The sequence below is a fragment of the Sylvia atricapilla genome, chromosome 2 (genome assembly GCF_009819655.1).
Source record: "Sylvia atricapilla isolate bSylAtr1 chromosome 2, bSylAtr1.pri, whole genome shotgun sequence".
Taxonomy (NCBI): domain Eukaryota; kingdom Metazoa; phylum Chordata; class Aves; order Passeriformes; family Sylviidae; genus Sylvia; species Sylvia atricapilla.
The window spans coordinates 81,920,392-81,939,084 of NC_089141.1; the positions used below are offsets into that span (position 1 = coordinate 81,920,392).

The 18,693-nt window shown below is 38.6% G+C and overlaps 2 protein-coding genes across 2 annotated transcripts in view; one reads left to right on the forward strand and one right to left on the reverse strand.

Moving 5' to 3' along the window:
* Nucleotides 1-7,109, reverse strand: part of LOC136357906 (cohesin subunit SA-2-like) — a 58,294-nt gene extending 51,185 nt beyond the window's left edge. The window contains exons 1-4 of the mRNA XM_066313549.1: nucleotides 6,946-7,109; nucleotides 2,484-2,568; nucleotides 1,717-1,863; nucleotides 148-244 (exon numbers count right to left, since the gene is read on the reverse strand). Coding sequence (XP_066169646.1) covers nucleotides 148-244; nucleotides 1,717-1,863; nucleotides 2,484-2,568; nucleotides 6,946-6,989 — 373 coding nt within the window. The 5' untranslated portion in view covers nucleotides 6,990-7,109. The remainder of the gene's footprint in view (nucleotides 1-147; nucleotides 245-1,716; nucleotides 1,864-2,483; nucleotides 2,569-6,945) is intronic.
* Nucleotides 7,110-7,395: 286 nt separating this feature from the next.
* On the forward strand, nucleotides 7,396-18,607 carry GTPBP6 (GTP binding protein 6 (putative)). The gene is made up of 10 exons (XM_066313550.1): nucleotides 7,396-7,753; nucleotides 10,596-10,733; nucleotides 11,159-11,229; nucleotides 12,715-12,845; nucleotides 13,545-13,615; nucleotides 14,052-14,210; nucleotides 15,497-15,705; nucleotides 17,020-17,168; nucleotides 17,476-17,628; nucleotides 17,917-18,607. The coding sequence occupies exons 1-10, from the start codon at nucleotides 7,411-7,413 to the stop codon at nucleotides 18,056-18,058; spliced, it is 1,566 nt and encodes a 521-aa protein (XP_066169647.1). The 5' UTR covers nucleotides 7,396-7,410; the 3' UTR covers nucleotides 18,059-18,607.
* Nucleotides 18,608-18,693: the final 86 nt, after the last annotated feature.

The following is an 18,693-nucleotide window of genomic DNA, read 5'->3' on the forward strand; positions in this document are numbered from 1 at the left end:
TCGCCTGCCCATCTGGAATTCATCTTAACGAACAGCACAGATTATAAGTACATGATTTACTGGAGAGAAAAACTCCATTTCAGAAAGCACACTTCAGACTCCTCTCACACACAGACAGTGGAAAGGGCTACGAAGAAGGCAAATTACCTTGACAGCCTGAGCACTGAATGAAGAAGTTGATGAGATCCAGAAGTGCCACATTCCTGTCTTGTTTATAAGCTTCAACCCAGTCAACTACTACAGACTAGAACAGATTAAAGAAGCTCATTAGTCAGAAGATGAACACAGTGTGCTGCACTCCACTGACTACCCACAATAAAGACAAAAATGAACACTGTTCCATCTCCATTAAATTACAAAATCAAGAATAAACTCCAAGCAATTCTCTTTCATTTCTAATAGTTCTAAAAGACTCTTTCAAGTCTTAAACTGCTTTAGACAATGTTGCCTTTCACAGATGCTTTGCCTCCTGTTAACAGGGAAAACTACCACGGTTTTAATAAACGTAATATTAAAAAAAAGTTGCCCTCCTGAGTTCTTGATAGTACCGAGGTAACATTTTAATTTAAAAACAAAGAGATAAACACAAACAACAAAAATACACACACACATTTAGCTTCTGCACCATCTAATACTTAGTATTAAATTATAGCAGCATTTTACCCTGGAAGTTCTATTTTTCTCTAGCACTTGATTTGTGCAGTAGGTTTGAAACAGTTCACATACTACACATAAGCCAAAAAACAACTCCAAATTTCATTTCTAGGGCAGTATAGCCTGTAAGTGACATGGGGCTCCTGGGACAAGCCATCCAGGCTTCAATCCACCAGGCCTAATAAATTCTAGAAGCAACAGAACTCAAGCTCTACTGCCTTTCCAAGGCCTTTCCATGATGGCTGGCACAGCAGAAGCCAAGCTCTTCAGTGAGCTCTACTGAAGTTAGTACATCTGTGGCATGACAAAAGCCATCCACATAAATATCTCAGAAAAACATAAATATCTCAGAAAAACAAAGGCTTCACATCCAAAACGTAAATGTACTTTTTATGCACATGTGCACACACACACACACTTTGCTTATAGACACTACACGCTAGAGACATATCTATAACTCTACATAAAAATATTTGGGGCTCCAGATTCTCATACACATTTACAAAGATAATATATATGTGCTCAGAGAATATCTGTGGGTGGGCTTCCTCACACTGAAGAAAATTGCTAACTATACAGATGAACAGGGAACCTGGCTATTATGCAAGCTGCTGGCAAACTGCATTGGAATGAAAGTAAAAGATTAATAGTACAAGGCAACCATAGAGGAAAACAAAGGAAAAAAAAAGATTTTAAAAAAAGGAAAAAAAGCCAAACTGATTTTTCAGAATTCTGAACAACTAAAACATACCATTGATGAACCTTTTCCACATTTTTTTAAATAATTATATTTTTGTATGTTAAGGCATTGTCTTAGGAAGAACCAGTTTACGTACAATTTCCTTCCTCTTTTTAAATATCTGGCAGCTACCTCTTTACTAACTTCTTGAAGCTGCAAGATGTTTTTTCCAAGAGCCATACTCACAGCAACATCCCAATCAAACATGTTTCTTCCCCACCTAAGCCAAAATTTAAATGTTCCACAGTACAAATAATGAAAATGGCCATTGTTTATTCATCTTCCCTCCACCAAGTGCTTTCAGAACTCAGTGCTAGGAATACCTGCATGGCCTGCTTCCCCATGCTAACCACTTCAAACAAGGTAACTGCCTCAACCACTTCGCCATTCTGCAGCTGGCTCACTCTTCTGCTACTGGCGGAACTCCTCCTTATGTTTTCACACTGCTCCCGGACCTTCCGCTTCTCTCTCTGAAACAAGTCAGGTGAACCAAGGATGTGAGAAAACACAACACATATTCACAGACACAACTTTATTTTGCTCTTTTTGTAATCACTTCCCCAGGCTGCTCAGTTTTACATCCCAAGGACCCCAGCTATTCCTTACCAAATACAACAATATTAAAACGGGATGAAAGAAAGGATTTACCAGTTAGAATTTTGCTCTTAACAGTGAGTCATAAGAATAGGAAGGTGTAACAGAAAAGAAGTTTTTGTACAGTTGCACACTACCCATAAGGTAGTTTTCAGTGGCAGCTGTCATTTCTGAAGAATAGAAAGCAAGCACAATGGCTCTTCTACATCTTTTCACTCACAGGTTAAACTCACTACCTGCAAATTAACATCAGCTGCACACAAAGCACAGAAAGGAAAAGCACATGCTGAAATGAACTGACTCTTCAAAAACAGCACTGAGGCTCTGCTGCCAATGGAACTTGAGGGTCAAGCTGTATCCAGTGACCAGCTTTTAGATGCACTGTGATTGCTGTATGCAATACTCAATTTCATAACAATTGAATGAGACACAAAAAAAAAAAAACCTCCACAGTTTAAAAGATTTAAAACTTTTTAAAGCTTTAAAATCGACTTACTGGTGTTTTCAGGTTGCCATTTCTCACACAGGTGCCATTCTGTGCAGGAGACTCAGGCACTGTCTCATCATGAACAGCATTCTCTCTAAGGCGTAACAAACATGTTGAAGGGGTTAGCAGTGAGCACTCAGAACTACACACTTCAGGACAAAACCAGAAGAAAACAAAAGCAAATACATGTACTTTAGTATTTTTAATTCATTGTTTGGAATTGGTGACATTTCATCACTAAAAGCTGAACAGCTAACTTTAAAAAAAAATAAAAAAAAAAAAAAGGAATTTTGGGGCTTTTTCAGCCTAGTGGCTTTCCTGTAAGATATGCAGATAATTATAAAACCAGCAAAGCTATCAAAAGTATCAAAGAAGTATAAAGTAAGTAAATGAAACAGAAAGCTGATGTTGACTTAATGCAGCCTCTGTTGATTTAAGAGCTTTGCACCATGAACCAATAACACAAATAGGCATTGACTCTGTGGGTGTCCTAAGCTAAACAAGGCAGTAACATCTGATGGATCTACATTAAAATGAGAGGAAGAAATTGGTTTGTTTATAAAACATGCTAAAGAAAAAAGACACATAAAAAACTTCATTTTCAGATCATTGTTAATATCATGGAGGAATAATTTTATAAAGAAAGATGCACCTTCTGGGAGATCTGAAGCCATACATTTATCTGCAATGAAACCATGCCATTTTTCATCATTCCCAATGCTAACAATGTGCTTTGCCAAAGGTCATGTTTGAGTAGACGAGCTGGATCCCACTTGTGCAGCAGGTCCAGTACTGGAAGCTGGCTGCAATGGCCTCCTTTAAACTACAGTGGCCAGGACATGAAGCCAGTTGACTTGTACTACAGGAAGGCACAAAAAGAAAATAAATATGAGAGTGTACAGTTACTTCTATTTTCATGATACTACTGCAACAAGAGAGTGTACTAACACAAGTGACCACTTTACAAACAAAAAACCAGTGTGTTATACTATCAGATACAGCCAATTCTCCAGTATCCAGTGTTGGCTAACACAGATGGAGAATTAACTGTTCTATGGATGCAGAGCCAGCTCATCTCCGTCTAGGTTTATCAATGCCAGATAAGCATCTTTATCATTCTTCTTCCCAAGATTGTTTTGCAAAGCAAATTCTGAGACTGAATAGCATCAACTACAGGACCAAGGTCCTGATGTTATTTTGTTGGTAAGAGCAGACAAGTTTTATTTAAACATGTCTCTGTTAACTTTTTTGATCTATGGAGACACTTCAAGAAGTGATGTAGAATGAGCTTCCAAATACTCCTATAAAAATTCCATTTAAGAATGAAATTGCACAAAAACATATAAAATTGCTAAATACAACTATGCATATGCTTACCTTCCCTACAGAGAAATGTCCCATGAAAGCTAAATTCCATTAATTACTTGTTACAGAAAAGTTCAAAACATGCCACAGTGTTTGACAGATGGATGCAAAGAAAATAATTCAGAATGAACCAATCCTTATACCAGCTGTCTGGACTTCTGCAAGTGAAGAGTGGTTTAAACTATAGCTGCCAGCTGAGTCAGCATTCTATAAGCAATCATTCGCAGAAGTTTTCAATTGTCTTCTTTGATTTAAAACTGCAAGCCACAGAGATTAAGTATCCTAAGTACCACCAGAGACTTCCCAGCTGAAAAGAAAAAAGCATTGCTTTTCTGATGCCAGTTTGCTCTTCTCAGTCTTCTACAGACCACAAAACCAAAAAGAATCCAAACATGTTTGTCAAGGAGTTGTTTCTCCCATGTGATTAAATCCTTTCACTCTTGATTTCAAAGGAGAATGCATCACTGTGGGGCTGGACTAACAGGTTCTTACTTGCACTGTTTCACTGGAACTACAACTCCAGTGCCAGCCAACACTGTAGTAAATTGAGTTACCAGTTTCTGTATTGTACCTCAACACGACACTCAACACACCTTCAAAACCTTCTCTGAATTGTTTACAAGTGCTATTTGGCAATTTACTCCATCCCATAATAAAGATAAATGCACTGCACTTGATTATAGCAACTATATTTGAGTCCAAAATGGTTTAAAACACTTAAATAATTCAAAAATCAGAACTGCCATAGGACAGTACCATCAAGGACTTGTCTGATCACGTACTGCTTTTAGTACGTCTGTCTAGAACATACTTCTTTGAAGGTTTAATTCACACCTCTCTTTCCCAGGAACATCATGAAGGACACACTCTGGACAGTATCTACTGACCTTGTGCTACTTGTTTAGCCTCTTATGCCAGACAAAATTGTAGCAAAAGGGACCCAACAAAGTAAAGAAATGCCTGGCATATGGAACAACATGTTACCAAAGCTCAGCAAAACCTCCAAGAGTGGGAAGACAGCAGATCTACAGTTCCCGCATGCTGGGCCAAATAAACACCAATGAAAACATATCTGGGGTGAAACCTGTTAGAGTAACTGTTACACATGCAACTAAACATCTATCTTAAGCACTCAACAAATCTAACTAAGCACTAAATACTAATATTAAAAAGCCATTTAGTTTCTGAACTGTTTTTGTTATCAGTGCATCACAGCACATAGCTATGCCTCAGGAAGCACTGGGCAACAACAGACAACTTACACAAAAGTAGAGGGATTTTTAAATCCAGATACCACTAATTTTTTTTTTTTTTTTTTTTTTTTTTTTTTTTTTTTTTTTTTTAATTTTTTTTTTTTTTAGCCTTTAACACTGATGTTTCCAGTAAGGTTATTCATAAGGCATGTACAAACATTTGCAGAAACAAGACCAGCATCTAGAAATGGAACCCTATGAAAGCACTAAGCAATTAAATGGGATATTTAAATGGAACTTCCATTTTGCACGACTACATTTCTGTTGAAGAAACTGTTAAAAGAATTAAGACATCTTCTTCTTCTCAAGCAAAATAGGAAGTACTGTACTCAGCTGGGGAAGACACAAGGATCGCTTCTGCAGTGATGCCCATGCATATCTCCATTTTACATCTTTTCAACTACTGGAGGGCAATAGTAGGTTTGACAAATTCTGAACTAGGTGGTTGTTGGTTTTTTTTCTTCCCTTGTTATTCTACACCATGTTGAGCACTTCTGCATGCATACATTCACTGCTTCATGCACTGGAAAAAACAGCTCTTAGCCATTTAGTTTGCTTCTATCAGAAAGTATAAGCAGAATGCCATTTCTATTTCCACCTTTATAGCCTGTTACATGTGGCTCAGAGACTCATTTTTACTTTGTGTTACTGCCACAGTATTGTCCTTTCACTAGCACTTGAAGTATTACTGATAAGATAAAGCACTTAAAGTATGAAGGAAGCCAGGTCTCACATCTAACCCTCAGACACAACACTACTCTGGTAACTTCTGAACTCAGTTTTCTTATCTTAATAAACATTTAGAAAAGATTTGGTGACTCACACTTGAAAAGAAAACTACCTCTTTACCAAGGAAGCAATATAGTCCTTTTGCTGTGTAAAAGGAACAATTAATCTATGCTACAAAAAGAATCCTACCTGTAAATTTTTAAAATTATAGATTTCAAAACAACTGGTTCATCTTTTAGAAACAATAAAAGAAACTCCACTAAGCAACTGCCATGCGCCTGCCTAACCTTCTGAAGGTAAAAGGCTGGTTTCACATTAAACAAACTGCAACGGACATACGGGAAGCCACACATGTTATCAAACCCTCTCAGCTTTCATTAGAGCATAATGAACCAAAATACATGGAGCAAACAGGCCCAGAATGTGACAGGACCAACAAAGATTGGGCTGCAATGAGTCCCAAGCACACAACAGTGAACATCTAAGAAGTTTCATTCTTTGAAACCAAACAAGAAATCCAAACATTTTAACTTCACCTTTTATTTATTTATATTTATTTATATTTATTTATATTTATTCTAGTAGAACTTCTGATTACCATTGTGTAAACAATGACATGAATACTTTAGCTCATCTCAACAGATGACCAAAAAATACAGTATAAAAAGGAGAAGACATGATGGATCCCTGATGTAAACAATAAAAAACATATAGAAGTAATGCTCCCATCAGTGCCTACAGGGAGCCTACGGATTACTTAACACTCTTTCCCCGCAGCATCCCCAAATTCTCCAGTGAAGGGAACACAAGCACTGACAATGAATCTGCCCCCTTTTTTTCTAAGGTAGGCTGCACATTTGCACTGTGGTGAATAAGGCACAGAAAAGCTTGCCAAGCCAAGCCCCCTGTCAAACAGCATGAAACACTACATCAAGAAGATGCTAAATAGTACATGAAAGGAAATACAATGAAGATATTAGTAACAAAGCACAATGCACGGCAAATCCCTTTTTTCCCGTTTCCCCAAGACGACACACGGCAGACTGTGTCTGCACGGCACAGAGCCAAGGGACAGCACCCTAATTCACACACAGATTCCACAGGCAACCTGCGCCAGGTCTTACTTTTGGCTGGGAAGGTTACTGGCTGCGTTGGGCTCGGCTATCATTTCCGCTACATTATTTAAGCAGCACAAACGAGCTGACACGACCTCCTGAGGAAACTTCACCGAAATCGAGCGTGTTAAAAACTTAACAACCCTTCGGCTTCTGCGGGCGGAACAGCGGCTGAAAACTGTCAAGAAAGGCACACAAAGAGACTTAATTCCAGGCAAACCAGGGCAGAAACAGCCTCCCCCTCCATCCTGTCCCCCCGAGCGCAGAAGGGATGAAACAGAAAGAAGCCAAACGTACCGACAAGCGCGGGGTGCCTCCCGGGCGCTGGCGGCGCGGCCGGCCCGGCGTCAATCACGGCTGGGCCCGGCAGGGGCGGGCCGCGCTGTCACATGGGCGGCGGCGGCGCTTCCGCAGCGGCCGGAAAGACGCGGCCGGTGACGGTCCCTGGCCGGCGTCCCGGGCCCGGCGGTGCCCATGGGGCCCGGCCGCCTCTCCTGGTCGCTGCTGCGGCGCTGCCGGCGGGCGGCGGCGGCTCTGGGCGCGCCCCGGTGTCGCCCGCTGCCCGCCCGCCCGCTCAGCGCCTCCGCCCCGCTCCGGGCCCGCCGGCGCCCGCCGGGCACGGGCGGCCGGGCGCCGTGGAACGGGGCGGCGGGCGCCGGCGGGGATGAGGAAGAAGAGGAGGATGAGGATGAGGATGAGGCGGCGCTGGAGGAGCTGCTGGGCCCGTCTCCGCTGTCCCCGGGGCCCGGCGCCCAGCGCGTTGCCGTCGTGCACCCCGCGGTCAAGTGGGGCCCGCAGAAGTCGCCGCTCACCACTGGTGAGGGGCTCCCGGAGCGCTGGGGAGGAGTACGGCCAGGGCGTTTGGAATGGGTTACCCTGGGAGGTGATGGAAGCACTGCTCCTGGGCGTGTGTAAGAAAAGACTGATAGGAGCACTGAGTGCCATGGGCTATTGACAGGTGGTGTTCGGTCACAGGTAGGGCTCGAGGATCTCAGAGGTCTTTTCCAGCCTGACTGATTCTGTGGCTGTGCCGCTAGTGGGAAATGGACCCGCTGTTACAGCCGTGAAACCGCGACATGTGGCTTGCAAAGGACAAGCTTGGATGGAAGGTCTTGGTTGCGCATCCCTTATTTGACAACTTTTTAAAAGAGACAAGGAGCTGTTAGTGTTGGCCCGTCTGTGCTTTGACTTGCTAACCATGCCTACTGTGTTTTGGACGGCAGAACGCCTCAGTGCAGGTTCCTCAGGGAAACAGTCGGGTGTCACCATTATTAGCACGATGTTAATTGCCCTCAGCCTTGCTGCCTGCCCAGGCGGGCTGGAGTCCTTTGGCCTTAGGCTGCCCAGAAGTTGGCTGAAGAGCAGCAATACCTCTCTTCTCCAGAGAAGAGAGTGCAGTGAAGATGAAGTCTTGTATAAATTCTCTCGGGGAGTTAGTGTTTTTGTGCAGTTACTTAGTGGTGGAGTCACCAATAACTCCTCTGTAAGGACTTTTTTTAGGACTACTATTAGATTTCTCTCAGAAATTGCCATAACTAGCTAATATGTAAGCATTAAGCACACAGTTAAGATACATTATGAACTTGATGCTTCTCCTTGAAGACTTCTCTATGTAAGGTTGCAATGTAAAGGATTAAAGCATCTTGTAAGTTAGCTTTTTATGTATAGAATCATAGAATGGTTTGGCTTGGAGGGAACCTTTAAAGGTCATCTAGTCTGACCCCAGTGCAATGAGCCAGGACATCTTCCACTGGACCAGGTTGTTCAGAGCCCTGTCTAATCTGGCCTTGAATGTTCACAGGGAATTTTTAGAGGACCACCACCTCTCTGGGCAGTCTGTCCCAGCGTTTCACCACTCTCACTGTAAAAAACTTCTTCTTTATATGAAATCTAAATCAAATCTCTTGGTTTAAAACCACTGCCCCATTTTAATGCAACAGGTCCTACTAAAAAGTCTGTCCCCATCTTTCTTGTAAGTCCCCTTTACATACTAAAAGGCCATGAAAAGGTCTTCCCAGGAGTCTTTCTCCAAGCTGGACAACATCTACTCTCCCAGACTTTTGTCATAGGAGAGATTCCACCTGTCTGATTGTCTGTGGCAGTCTTCTAGACCTGCTCCAACATGTCCACTGTGGGAGTGCGTGGTGGACCCCATCCACCAGCTGGGATAGTCCACGTCTACTTTGTGCTGGGGACCCCAGAGATGGATGCAGCACTGGAGGTGGGGTCACACCAGAGCAGACCAAAGGGGCAGAATCCCCTCCCTTGCCCTGCTGACTGCATTGCTTTGGATGCAGCCCAGGACACTTTGGGTCTCTGGGCTGTAAGCACAGAGTGCTAGATCATGTCCATCTTCTCATCCCCAGTACCCCTCAGTCCTTCTGGGCAGGGCTGATCTCCATCTGGCCATGTGTACTGTATCGATGTCCTGGGGGGTTGCCCTGACCCAGATGCAGGACCTTGCACTTGTTGATCCTCACTAGTTTTCTATGAGCCCACCCACTTCTTGAGCCTGTCCATGTCCTTCTGGATGGCAAGAGACAGTTTACACGTGCTTACTCTTTATTTATTATGTGATGCACCTAAATCTTGTCTTGTTTTATTAGTGCTGCTAATTCTAACAAATTGTCACATTGCAGAATGAAGTGTTTAACCTTTTCAGAATTGACATAAGTGAATAATTTTACAACTGAAAAGCAGGGAAAATCTGAAGGTGCCTTTCTGTCCAAACATACAGAAGAATAGCAGTGGTCCCTTTCCATTTATTTGGGGCCTCCAGATGAAGAGCCTGAAGTCTGAACAAATGTTTTGGAATTATTTTTGAAGCACCACAGATACAACAGGAAATCTGTGTATTTTACAAGAAACAACAATATGAGGGAAAAGTGGATCATGATTATATTTTAAAATATGTTACCTTTTGGACCAATGAAACCTATTAGTGTATAAATTATGTTTTGCTGTCTAGAGAAACTTGATAAATTTGTTCTGAAGAGGAAAGGTGTGGCATATCAAGACTAGAATTGCTGATCTGATATCCTTGTGTAGTCTTTGTGATTTCACAAAGTCGTCAAAAATCATTGCTTTGCAGTGTAGATGTTAAAAACTCAAAAGTAATTGATGAACCAGAATACAGGATTCAAATCTGCCGGTTTTAGCAAGTCACAGAGTTTAGGTCACCTATGAATAAGTGGCTGTGAAGTTAGCAGCAGGATATGCCATATTAGTAATTCCCAAATTATTGTTGCAAAACACCAAAGTGTAAATTGTGTGTCTTTGTGCTCATCTCAACAGATTTTCCAGCTAGTTATTCAGTTCACTTGTTGAGGAAAAAAGCTTGGTGATTTCTTTCCTGACAATACAATTAAAAATTCTTCTAAGCCAACACCCACATAAATAATTTATACTGTGTATATATATATATATATACTTTATACTGTCAGAAAGATGCTTTGTGTGATAAAATTGCATTGAACCGTTCAGTTATTCTGATTAGAGGTAAGACACTTCGTTCCTTGTGCTAGAGGTTAAAAGAATTTCAGCGTAGCCTAATCTTCCCATGTTCATGCATGTACTGTAGTTATTGGAGATCTGAGCAGAGTTATGATGGTACATTGTAATATTTATTTCTTTTTTCTATTATTGTTCTCTTCCTGAAGCTGAATTACAGATTGCTGAAGCCGTTGCTCTTGTAGATACTCTTCAGAACTGGACAGTTCTAGATAAAATAATTATTCCCACAAAAAATCGCAACAAGAAGTTTGTTTTTGGCAAAGGAAACTTTCAGGTTTTGACAGGTAAGGACTGAGGTCTTTTGGCACTGCATCACTAAGTGGAAGACTTTTGCATCCAGACTCTTCAAGGATAGTTGTGAAAGCTGAAGAGAGGGAGAATTTTGTTAATCTATCATGCAGGTTTGCAGGCAAACTTGAAAGAATTTTTAAGGTTACAGAAGCAATGCAGAATAGACATAACCCCTGGTCACTGCAAATGTGTGAGGCAACTTAGTCCATAACTTTATGTGATTGACATAAGTGAAACAGATGCTGTTCTTGGCACAGTACTGAATCAGCAATTACAACTGCTCTATGAACAAGGAATATGGTGCCATTTGATGTTTTATGAGCATTCTGCGCAGTGCAGAATGGTTTATAGTCTGGGCATTGACTATAACGGAATTGACATTTAACACTGTATTTTGCAATCATTATCCATCTTTTAGAAAAGATTAAAAAATTGCCCCATGTGACAGCTGTCTTCTTGAATGTGGAAAGAATATCTTCACTAACAAAGGTAATTAAATATACTATCAAGTCATATTCTTTTCATCAGTATTGTTTGAAAGCTATTGATGTTAGGAGAAATAGTCAGTTAAGATTCTGAATTTGCAAATGTTAATATTTGAAACATCAGGACTGAGTTTTGTTGAAAAGAATCTTAATATCTATTGCATTTGTCCAGTTGATACATGTTTCCAGCTCTTGTGCATGAAATTTTCCAGCAGCTTAGTATAATTTATTATAGACTATTCCCACGTTTGACACTGGCCCTATTTAACCTGTTGAAAAAGTTACTCAAAGGTGGTTTTTTACAAAATGCTGGTGTTAACACAGCTTTTGTTATGAAGAATGCCAATATTTTGTATTAGCTATGTGATCAAGTTTCTGTATTTATAATGGATAGCATATTTTTCCCTATGCTATGGATGCTGAATTGTATTTTGAATATGAGGTGTTAATTCAGAGCAAGCTTATAGCTGAATGTTTCAAATACTTAAACTTTCATGCCTAACACTTAAAAAGAAGCACTGAGGGGTGCAGCATACTTTCAGTACTTTAACACTGGCAGTAAAACAACTGGTACATGAACTACAGATAGTCTTGGACAAACTGAAATAAAATTTGGGGGAAGTTTTTAGTATGTGCTGGTAGTTCTGAATGCTTTCCCTGATCATAAAATGAAGAGATGACAAATATCTCTGGTAGATGGTTATTCAAGTGCTTCCATTTGTTGATGAAAGGGAAGTTGAAAATGTTTTATTTCAATTTTTTAGTTTTTAGGAAAACTCTATTTTCTGGTATGAGTTCTTTTAGTGCTAGATTTGCTAAAAATTGTTTTCACAAATATAGATCTTAAGAGCAATTGAACTCTTTCGGGTTGATTCAGGGAAGTGTTTGAGAACATAGATACAAACATTCTGCATTTTAGAGATGGCATAAGGGAACTACTGCATATTTTAAGTGTCTTTTACTGAATTAGAGCAAGGATGAAGAGTTTGGGTTGGTTGGGGGTTTATTGAGTATTTCATTAAAAGCTTGCTGTTAATTTATTCTCCTGCATTCCTCTTTACCTGTTTGCAAGTTTCAGTAATCTTTTCTCTTTTCCTATGTTATCCCTAGCCTTTCTCATTCCAGTATTTCATAATTCTTTTTTACAAGGATCTAACCACTTAGATTCTTGATACTGAGATACGCTGTAAGACTTCTTGCAAGAATCCATAAAGGGCAGTGGAAGGATTCTCGCTGAATTTGATGGGCCTAGACATAAAGTTTTACTTTCTAGACTGTCTTTAACTCCTCTCTTTCTGGTCAATCAAATTTTGACTTTGCATGCTCATAATGATTGCCCATCCAATGCAATGGAATCCTGAGATCCTCTGAGTTCAAGTGTCCATCAGCTAAATAACTGTACTTGCTTTGTAGGAATTGTAGGAATTGATCTATCTAGTGATACTGTGGACAGAATACATCTCAATTATTTTGTCTTACATGGCTAAAGAAAGAACTAGAAGGTGCCTGGGGCGTGCAAGTCTTTGACAGATACACCGTGGTACTTCACATTTTTCGCTGTAATGCCCAGACAAAAGAAGCTAAACTGCAGGTAGCATTGGCTGAAATTCCACTTCTCAGGTACCTGGGGCTGTGCAAGTCACATATCTGCATGTTTTAGTGACTGTTTCTTTACAGTAACAAAACCCAGCAATATTTACTGTAAAGGAAAAAATACATTGGGTACTCAATGATTGATTAGAGCACAGAATTATTTACTACAATGTCATTATTTTAAGCTTTTGCAGTGCTGACAGGCAAAACCAGAATGTGTTTGATAATCTTACAAAATGTATTTTTCATGAAAAGGTCCTGGCTCTTTCTAAGATACAAGATGGATGGCAAGAATATGTAGGAATTTGATGTGTGTATCCCATATATAAAACTGTTGAGTTTAATAAGGAAAGCTATAAATAAGTAAGATTAATTTGTATTTAAATTTTCCTTATTTCTGCATTATGTGGCATAGACATGTATACATGGCAGTTGGTGTGAGTTATGTGGATGTTTTAGAGGTATATTTGGGTCTCTGAAATTTCAGAATAGCAATTATAATTTACCAAGAAAGTTGTATGCTTTTTCAAGCTACAGTTGAGCCAGAAAAATCTGGATTTTTTTTTCTCCAGGCTTCTTGCCATGAGCAAGTTTTATTTACAACTCAGTCATTTAGTGGTTTTATTTGTACTATCAGAATACGACTACTGCTTCACAATTTTTAGGTATTTTGGTATAACTGGATTAAAGAAAATTGCTTCTAATTTACTGTTACTCTGCTGCCAGGTCAAACCTGAAAAATGAGGTGTCTCAGCGAGATCAGCAGAGAGGTGGTTCAAGATACATCATGGGCTCAGGTAAAGTCTAAATATATTTAGAGGATTTTTTTCTCCATAGCTTTTAAGCAAATTTAGTTGCATCTTATTTTATTTGGAGGAGGTCAGGAGGAAAAACAATGTTCTGCATCTAATTAAACAAATACACAAAAATTTATTGGAAAGTAAGTTAAATAGTAAGGTTTGAGTCTGTACTGGTCAAGTTTTTTGGTCAATAAGTGGTCATGGATAAACTATTTGCTTGCCACAGGGATTTTTCATAAGCGTACAGAGATATTTTAGAGTGGTTAGCATATATTTTATAATTACTTACTTTTTTAGACAAGAATATGTACGTTTAGTGGCTTATTTTTTACAAGCCTTCGTGCTAACTCACTTGATTTCCAAATACATTGGAAACTTGCTTTACAGTTTCTCTTGTAAACCATTCTGCCAATTACTCATTTGTATTTCTCAGGTGAAACATTTCTAGAAACACATAATCGTGTCTTGAAAGAAAGAGAACTTAAAATTAGGAATGCCCTGGAGAAACTAAGGAGAAAAAGGGCTTTACTTCGAACTCAGCGCAGAAAAAGCGAGTTCCCAATGGTCTCAGTAATGGGCTACACCAACTGTGGTAAGCAAATCTCCTGAAATCATAACACAAAAGAGCTTATATTGTCTAATTTTTAATTAGAAACTCTAGCCAAATCATTTATGTGTGTATAGGCTTCGTATTTTAATCAGGTTTTTTTTTATTGTGTAATGAATATTTGTCAGTTAGGATGTAGTCAGGAAAGCAAATTAAGCTGCTTGGTTTTTTCAGTCTCAAAGACATGTTTTGGAGAAATGCCTAGCACCTATTGTGCCAAAAAGGCTTTATATACAATGCTGAAGACTACAGTCTTAGCATCCCTTTTTATGAATCTCTACTACTTGATCAGAATGGATACAGAAAAGTACCTGGGTGTTTAGATCCCCTCGAAGACTTGAGGCATAGGAAGACAATTGAGACTTGCCTATTGATCTGAGAAACCTGCTTAAGGAGCACTGTGGCTTTCTGAGATGTGTTCCTAGGAGAATCTAAATAAAGCTAAAGGGGTTTTGTCTGCTTTTTTTGCTTTGCTTTGCTTTGCTTTGCTTTTTTAGCCCACACAAGTGAATTCTTACTCAAGGCATAAATAGACTTTGGACAATCAGGTTGGATTAACTTAAGACAATTTCATTTTCAAATTCAACTCCTTTAAAAAAACAAACCTGTCTTGCACTAATTTTGTTATGACTTGTACACTCAAAGATCTGGGTTATACTGTATGTTTTTCTTAAATGTCATATTTCCATACTTTTCAATCTGAAGATTCAAATATATATAGATACATAAAGAGATATAAAACCATTTTGTTTACACATAATTGAAACACTTTAATTAGGCTATATGCTGAGCACCTTTATGAAATATTCACTGAGTCAAATAAATGTCTCTAGTATTATGTTCATGAGGAAATGCCCAGTAAAAGGTATATACTATTAGTGCTTCTCTTTATTTTGTTTTATTTAGCAAATAAATTATTTCATGGCAATGCTCTTCAGAGAGTCTTACAGGTGAGAGATGTGGGTAGGTCACTTTGCAGGTCCAATCAGTCTTTGATCATCTTGGGATTTCACAGCACAGCTGTAGATACCAGTATGTGATTACATACATGACCTTAAACCCAATTCCAAGTTATAAAATGTAAGACTGTCTTCAGATTTCCCAACATCATATAGGTAAGCTACTAAAGCTCCTAAAATAGATGGCAGTTATTACAAGCTACTAAAATAGATGTAAAAATATATGTTACATCATACTTTTCACCTGAGCCTTGCAAAATAAATTTTACTTGGAATAAGCCATTAAAATCTTGTCGTTTTTCATTTTATTAGGAAAAACTACTTTAATCAAAGCCTTGACTGGGGAAGCAGGAATTCAACCCAGGGATCAGCTGTTTGCCACTCTGGATATTACAGCCCATGCTGGCTATCTGCCCTCACATATGGCAGTTATTTATGTTGACACCATTGGGTTTCTGACTGATCTGCCACATAATCTGGTTGAGTCATTTTCAGCTACACTAGAAGAAGTGGCTTACTCAGTAAGTAGTCAACTATAAAAATTGAGAAATCAAATTAATTTTCTTTTTGATAATCTTCACCCCTTCAAAACAGGGGAAGTTAATTGACATGCTGTTCTTAGCAAAGTAACCAGCTGACTGCTTAACTCCTGAGATAATGATGCAAATATCTTAAACTAATTTTCTGATACTTTTTCTGTGCAGAACATACAGCTGTGAAGGGATTTCAGAAAGGGCTTATTTGGAGTGTATGTGTCTACCTCCGTGATACTTAAACCAGATTTTTCTGATAAAATATCCAAACGCTGCATCCAAGTGAGTCAAGGCTAGCTTTCCTGGGAGTGAAAAATTAAATTAATCATCTGAAATGACCTGGTTTTAACTTAAGGTTTTCTGTAAAACTACAAGTGGGTGATTGTGATGTGATGCAGGCAGCATGCAATAAATACAAATCTACTTTAGCTATTATTTTCTCATTAAAATTGTTTTCCTGTGCTATAATAAAGTGTAAAGCTGCATACATACACACAGACATTCAAACAAAACCCCTGTATTATGAAAGGTAATGAAATTCAGTGGTAGCTAGATGCCAGAATGCCACCAAAGATTAGACTTCACCATGTAATAGCAGGGCTTTCAAAAGATGGCTGAAAGCATCCTGTTTGTCACTTACTTCTAATTATTTTTCAAAAGATTGAAGCAATGTCTTGAGCAAAGATGATGAAACAATATGAACGCAAATGTTGAATTTGGTGGCTTGTTTTTTGTCATTTATATATATGATTGAAACTGGTAACTTTTGTATAAAGCTTTTTAGTGAAGCATCAGTAATAGTATCCTGGGAGCTAAGCATAAGGATAATCTTCTATATTTTGAATGTAAAAATAGAATTACAGGTGACATGGAGTTTTTTTCCCCTCTGTTTTTGAAACACATTTGCAGCCATTACTCTTCTAAAAGCTTTTTTAAGAGATTGCTCTTTTTAATCTCCAGTGTTTTTGAAGCCTTATTGTTAGAAAGCCGTGGCTATGAAAAAAATGGATCAGTTATTATTTGAAATCTGATTCTGTACCTACTTGATTGAAAACATTTGCTCCAGGTTTGTGGGATGCAATTTGTACTCACTAGAGGTAGAAGACTAAGCTGCTACAGAATTTCTTCTATCATGGTCTAAGAAACGATAGTTTAATACTGTTTTAGTAGTTAATTTTACAATGTTAATCCACCAGTGTATTATCAAATGGATAGGAAAGTATTTTACATGAATTAGCAATTTAAAAATGATATACAGTCTCTACAATCTGGTAACAGGTGTTGCATATTGATCTTTGCTAGGATCTGATAGTTCATGTGAGGGATATTACTCATCCAGAAACCATCCTCCAGAAAGCAACTGTTCTGTCAGTTCTGAGGAATCTTAATCTCCCTAGCCGTTTGCTGGACTCGATTGTAGAAGTTCATAACAAAGTGGATTTGATAGAAGGGTAAGCAAGAGATGCTAAGTGTACTTAAACATTTCTTATGTTCTGGAAGCTTTTTAATTCTTAGTCTTGAAAAGAGATCCCACTTCAGAATATATTTAATAGTTTCTCAATCTTTCACACATGTTACTATGGTCTGAAAAAGACTGAATTATCTTTTAATTACAAAAGAAATCACTTGAGTCATACAAGAAGTGGCCTCTTTAGAAGGTGCCAGTACAAAGTAACTCAGTTAAATTTGTCTGTGCTTGGAATATTTTCACAACCTAATTTTCATGAACAAATGTGCTAGCAATTAATTTTCTTTCAGGTATAAACCCGCTGAAGAAAATGCTTTAGCTGTTTCTGCTCTGCATGGGCGTGGTTTAGAAGAACTGAAACAAGAAATAGAGAAAAAAATACTGACAGCAACAGGGAAAAAGATTCTAACAGTTAACATCAACCTAGAGGGACCTCAGCTCAGGTAAATAATTCTAAATCGTATGAAGGACTTGGAGAAATATGAAACACTGAATCATTCATGTCTTAAACTTTTCCAGTCATATCATACTGATTTTAATCTGCATTAAGAATAAGAGGTAATTATCAATGTTTGCAACCAATTGACAAAAAATAGCCCCATTAGAGAAGTGAAGCAAAGCATTTCATCTTCAAGCGTTATCTAGATAGGAGCCTTCTGATCTAAAGAAAGGATCACAATTTGTACAGTGTGTCACACTTTTAAGATGCTAATATGCTTTTACATTTACAGTTGGCTCTATAAAGAAGCAACAGTTCAGGAGGTAGAGGTCATGCCTGAAGATGGCACAGCCAGGGTGAAGGTGATAATCGGCAGCTCTGCTTTTGGCAGATACAAAAACCTCTTTCCCAACAGTAAGATTTCCATGTCATGAAACTGCATCCTGTTCTAGAAGAAACTGATCTCCTCAAGAGGATGTGAAATGAAGTGAATGACCTGTTAGACTCACTGCTGAATAGTTTCTTTTTCTTCCCCACTTGATGTTTTTGGAATGGACACTGTTTCAGAACACTTCTGTATGGAAACAATAAAAGCTTTAAGCTTAATTTTGTCACCAAATACCAGGACAGCACTAAATTTTTTATGTTAAACCTGTTGCTGGCTATAAGCTGAGGACCTCAAACACATGGTATGGCATCTGACTTAACCTTCAGAAAAGTATCAAGTTTCTTATATCATATAAATAAAGCTTTTTATTGCCTTTTTCATAAGAAAATAGTATTTATTATAGTTAAGGTGTTTCAGATGGTCTGTGGAAAGTGAATGAACAAAACGTTGGTTGTATATAAATAATGAAGATAAATATGTGTTCAAGTAGAATGCATGAATGTAAGTAAAATAACTGCCATGTCTTATTGCAGTGAAGAAAAAAAAATCAATTAAGGCATTTAATAAAGTTCGCTGTGAACATCTTTTACCCATACACTTTTCTTGCCTACTAGGTAATGTATCCACAGTACCTATTACTATGTCAGTTCTTGGAGAAAACATTTAAGGTACAGCAAACCT